Source organism: Pollachius pollachius, assembly GCF_949987615.1.
Source record: "Pollachius pollachius genome assembly, chromosome: 11".
Taxonomy (NCBI): Eukaryota; Metazoa; Chordata; class Actinopteri; order Gadiformes; family Gadidae; genus Pollachius; species Pollachius pollachius.
In genome coordinates this window covers 21835950-21841290 of record NC_136944.1, presented here as the reverse complement: position 1 = coordinate 21841290, position 5341 = coordinate 21835950, and the positions used below count along the sequence as shown (strand labels likewise).

Below are 5341 nucleotides of genomic sequence, written 5' to 3'. Positions count from 1 at the left end.
CGACAGGCCGTGCGGTCCCAAGGTAAGGAGTCACAGCGATACGTTAATAATGAACTAAAAGGGTCCCATATTACACCACCAGGTGTGAGTGTGATTAGCCGTTACAAGCCGTTATGGAAATCTGCCTCTTCTGACATCACAGGTGGGCGTGTCCACCTAGATGTGTTAGAAGAGGCAGATTTTCAAGACGGCTAATCACACTCACACCTGGTGGTGTAATATGGGACCTTTAAAAGCGTGGAGCGCTGGTCATTGTTCACGAAGAGACCCTCTACATGAAATGAATGAATGGCAGAACAAAAGGAGAATGATTAAAAGAAGACTGCTGACTCTGGCGGGGCGTGCTTGGAGACTTTTGTGTTTCAGGAATAATATGCCAGTTTGGCACACAAGAGGACACACAGACAGACAGACAGACACGCACACACACAGACACACATGCACGCAAGCACACAAGCATGCACACACAAACACACACGTGCGCACACACACACACGGATGCAGACGCACACACATGCACACAAACACACAGATGCACACACGTACGTACACACGCACACACACACGCACACACACACACACACACACACGTACAAGCACACACACACACACACACACACACGTACACAGGTACAAGCACACACACACACACACACATTGTGTGGTTCTTTCCGCCTACCTGTGTGACCTGCGTGACCTTCTCGGTGACCTTGATCTTGCTCTGGGCGAGGATCTCGGTGGGGGAGGGGGGGCGGGCCCGCTCAGACCCCCTGAGGCTGAGCGCCACCTGGGGGGATGCGGCTGAACCGCCGGTTGAGCACCAGGTCCGAGTCGGAGGTGGAGTTCAGCACGCTGGGCTTCAGGTCTGTAGTGAGGGGTCAGAGGTCAGAGGTCAGAGGGTGGAGGTCGACACGCTGGGCTTCAGGTCTGACGGGGGGAGGTGTCAAAGGTCAGCACGCTGGGCTTCAGGTCTGTAGTGAGGGGTCAAAGGTCAAAGGTCAGAGGGTGGAGGTCGACACGCTGGGCTTCAGGTCCGTAGTGAGGTGTCAAAGGTCAAAGGGTGGAGGTCGACACGCTGGGCTTCAGGACTGTAGTGAGGGGTCAAAGGTCAGAGGTCAGAGGATGGAGGTCGACACGCTGGGCTTCAGGTCTGTAGTGAGGGGTCAAAGGTCAAAGGTCAGAGGGTGGAGGTCGACACGCTGGGCTTCAGGTCTGACGGGGGGAGGGGTCAAAGGTCAAAGGTCAGCACACTGGGCTTCAGGTCCGTAGTGAGGGGCCAAAGGTCAAAGGTCAGAGGGTGGAGGTCGACACGCAGGGCTTCAGGTCTGAGGGCGCACTCACACTGGGCCATCTGCACCGTGCTCAAGTCTAGATCGTTTGACTAGTGTGAGCGCGCCGACAGTGCTCAACTCCACTTCCGTTCCGTGGCCTGAGCACACTTCGGTTAGGTGTGCTCAGGCCACGGTACAGATGCTAATGAGCCGACACGCGCACACGCACGGCTACGCAACCTGAGCTGGATGACGTGTAGTCCATGCGACCCTTCTTTCCCATTAAACAATAAACATGACGGCCAGCGGTCCACGTTGGTGCGATAGTGAAGTTGAGTTTTTGATTAAAAAAATACCCCGTTCGTCACGGTTCACTGGAGAAGGCGGGGCTGCACATGGAGACAATTTGCATACTCCTGAATGTTTTTATTTTTTTATGAATGAAGACACCCGCATTCAAGAATAAGTTCACGTCTGAGTGTAGGCTACAAACGCGATTAACTATTTACAAGTGCAAAAAACTCCAACATATTATTTATTTAGCTGACCACTTGTTTTTTAATCCCAATAAAAAGCCTCGTAAGGACAGTTCCTCTGCGTCTCTCTCGTAGATCGCACCATCTTTCAACGTCTTTGTTTAATACGACTGCATCACCCTCTCTCACATGATCAGCAGCTCGCGGATTTCACTTTCTCTCGAGTTAGAAGTGAACTGCTCATGATCTTATCGCTGCGTTGTCTCTGTGTCCCCCCCCCCTGGAACCACGGAGCCGTCGCATTCACAACAGAATGAAACCCAATAAACCACCAATGTGTGCAGGGTGCGGGAGGGTAAATTGGGGTTCTAGCTCAAGCAGGCAATTTACCTCGGGGAGTGTAAACGAGCGGACCGTGCCGCGAGAGAGGCGTGCATAAAACGGCTGGCAGTGTGAAAACGCTCAGTGAGAGAGGGCTGTATCTGAGTGGAACGGCTCCAAATAAGCAACAAAGTCAGTAAAGTGTCAACTGTGTTCTCTGTGTTGCTCTACTAAGCAGCGGACGCTTGGTGGTGACGTATTACGACGTGATGACGTCTGTACAAGAGGCAACCGTAGTCAGGCCCAGTTGAGATTGCCTAGTGTGAGCACAGGCCAGTGCACAGCAGGGGGGGGGCGGGGTAAATCGTACTTGAGCACGGTACAGGTGTGAGACGGGCTTGGGCAAGGTACAGATGGCCTAGTGTGAGTGTGCCCTGAGCGGGGGAGGGGGGGGTCAAAGGTCAAAGGTCAGCAAACTGGGCTTCAGGTATGAGGGGGGAGTGGTCAAAGGTCAGAGGTCAGCAAGCTGGGCCTCAGGTCTGTAGTGAGGGGTCAAAGGTCAGAGGGTTGAGGTCAAAGGTCAGCACACTGGGCCTTAGGTCTGAGGGGGGAGGGGTCAAAGGTCAGAGGGTGGAGGTCAGCACACTGGGCTTCAGGTCTGCAATGAGGGGTCAAAGGTCAGAGGGTGGAGTGTCCAAGTCATTTCATGATGTGTCCACAAAGCAGTGAGCTGAGTGCATTTTTTCCATAAGCAACGGCCTGATTTGCACCGTAACAGAACGCGAATCACACATCTTATAACACAGCATTCGTTAAATATCTCCTATTATACTACTTTTCTTGTCTTAATTTCTTATTAATGACTCCTATAGAGCAACCTGACATGAATCACAGCACAAAAACTATGTAGATTTTCGGGAAACTCTTCCTCTCATCTGGGCGCTTTCAGCGTTCTCCGTCAGCACTCGGCTTCGTCCTTCTCTGCCCCCTCGCCCCCCTCCTGCCAACCCCACCCCGTTGTGATTGGTTACCTCCCGGAAGAGCAAGTTGCAGCATTACCATACATGGAAAATCCGGATTGTTCTACGTAGATAAATCCCGGAAATTTGAACAAGTGAATGGCGACCGGCGTCCCTAGTGTTTAGCGCTCAGCACAGCCAACCCAGGCGGTCAGCAGGGAACACGTCTAAATGCATGTACGGCATTATTTGACACTTTAGTATGGTTAAACATGACTATAAATCATTATAACAATGATTATAGGTCATAAAAGTCGAAAAAAGCGTAATAGGTGCTCTTTAACAAACGCAGTCAAATGGCTCTACTTATTTATACTGTTACCAATAGTATAATTCAATACCGGGCGCCGAGCTCTTTCACAGTGACGGAGACTGGCTAACTGTAGAAATATCACCTCTGTAATCAACCACAGCAGGCAGAGCACAGGCACACACACACTAGAAGTGTTCCACCGTCACACTTCAGCATGGGGGCGTCGTCTGATCCAAGTGTTACCAGGGGCGACGGAATGTTTAGCTAAAGCCCTCCTGAGGCAGAGGTATGTAAGACCTTACTTAACATCGGAGAACAAGCATAACCAAAACATGTGCATGCCGCCTGCAGATGGCACTGTTTTACCCCAGAGAGTAAAGGACTGAGGATTCAGGTAAAGGGACTCGCAGACTTAATGTGCCAAAGGCGATAATAAAATCTCAAGGACAATGGAACTCAAAATATCTGCCTATCTTTTACCGCCATGATCCCTCACTCCAATGTGTTAGCGAGCATGCGTAGGATTCCAGCCAACAACAGCTCAGTTTATCTACAGGGCACACTTAAAAACAGCAGCTGGCTGAAGGCGGTGCTGAACAAACCACAATGACCGACAACAGGAACCGACACCATGTAAGTGGTTAAGGGAAGGCATGCATGCTGAGAAATGGGTTTAAGAAATAAAGATACCGGAAACACATCTCAAATGGAACAGAAAGTCTACAGAGAACAGACCGGGTTTTTACGTGTCAACTTTGGGGGTCACTCTATGCCTGTGTTATATTGATGAATTGTGTGTGAGACGTTGTGTGTGTGTGTGTGTGTGTGTGTGTGTGTGTGTGTGTGTGTGCGTGTGTGTGTTTTGGGGGTTGTATGTGTGTGTGTGTTTGTGTGTGCGTGTGAGACGCTACTGTGTGTGTGTAAGAAAGTGATGACGACACAGAGGACTATCATCACAAACAACGCACATAGGCACGACCCACAAGCACGCACACACGCACGCACATAGAAACACACAGACACACACAAACACACACACATGCAGGTTCATGTGGCCCAGAGGCCACGGGGCAAAGGGATTGATCGGACCACCCAGGCAGACGTGGACAGGGGGCAGAGGAGGGGGCAGAGGAGGGCCCTCCCCTCCGATTGGGCGATACGGTGACTCGGACAGGAAGCACAATAAGTCGATGAGTAAAGGGTATTCTTAGCAACAGTGGAAGTGGTTGACACGCACACACACACGAACAAACACAGTGTACGGTGTGCATGGTAATGGCTCAGGATCTATACCACACACTGTGCGTGTCTGTGTGTGTGTGTGTGTGTGTGTGTGTGTGTCGTATCTATTTGTATGTGTGCGTGTGTCTATTTGTGTGTATGTGTATTTGTGTGTGTCTATGTCTATGTGCGTGTATGTGTGTGTCTATCTGTGTGTGTGTGTGTGTATCTGTGTGTGTTTGTGTGTCTATCTGTGTGTGTGTGTGTATCTGTGTGTGTGGGTGTCTATCTGTGTGTGTGTGTGTGTGTGTGTGTCTATCTGTGTGTGTATGTATGTGTGTGTCTATCTGTGTGTGTGTCTATCTGTGTGTGTGGGTGTGTGTGTCTATCTGTGTGTGTATGTATGTGTGTGTCTATCTGTGTGTGTGTGTGTGTATCTATCTGTGTGTGTGTGTGTATGTGTGTGTGTCTATCTGTGTGTGTGTGTGTGTGTGTGTCTATCTGTGTGTGTGTATGTGTGTGTGTCTATCTGTGTGTGTGTGTGTGTGTGAGTGTGTGTGTGTGTGTGTGTCTATCTGTGTGTGTGTGTGTGTATGTGTGTGTCTATCTGTGTGTGTGTGTGTGTGTGTGTGTGTCTATCTGTGTGTGTGTATTTGTGTGTGTCTATCTGTGTGTGTGTGTATGTGTGTGTGTGTGTGTGTGTGTCAGACTCACTGCTGCAGTGGGGCTCTCCGGCCCAGTCGGCCCTCATGCCGTCGATGTTGTCGAGGGAGGAGGCGC

The 5341-nt window shown here is 50.5% G+C and overlaps 1 protein-coding gene across 1 annotated transcript in view; it reads right to left on the bottom strand.

Annotated features, from left to right (window-relative positions):
* The window catches only part of kcnh6a (potassium voltage-gated channel, subfamily H (eag-related), member 6a), a gene marked incomplete at its 3' end in the record, with an annotated part of 31393 nt that overhangs the window by 16126 nt on the left and 9926 nt on the right, over positions 1-5341 (bottom strand). The window contains 3 exon segments of the mRNA XM_079746193.1: positions 680-793; positions 795-865; positions 5276-5341. The exon segment at positions 5276-5341 is cut by the window's right edge and continues 202 nt beyond it. Of these exon segments, the coding sequence (XP_079602319.1) occupies positions 680-793; positions 795-865; positions 5276-5341 (251 nt within the window).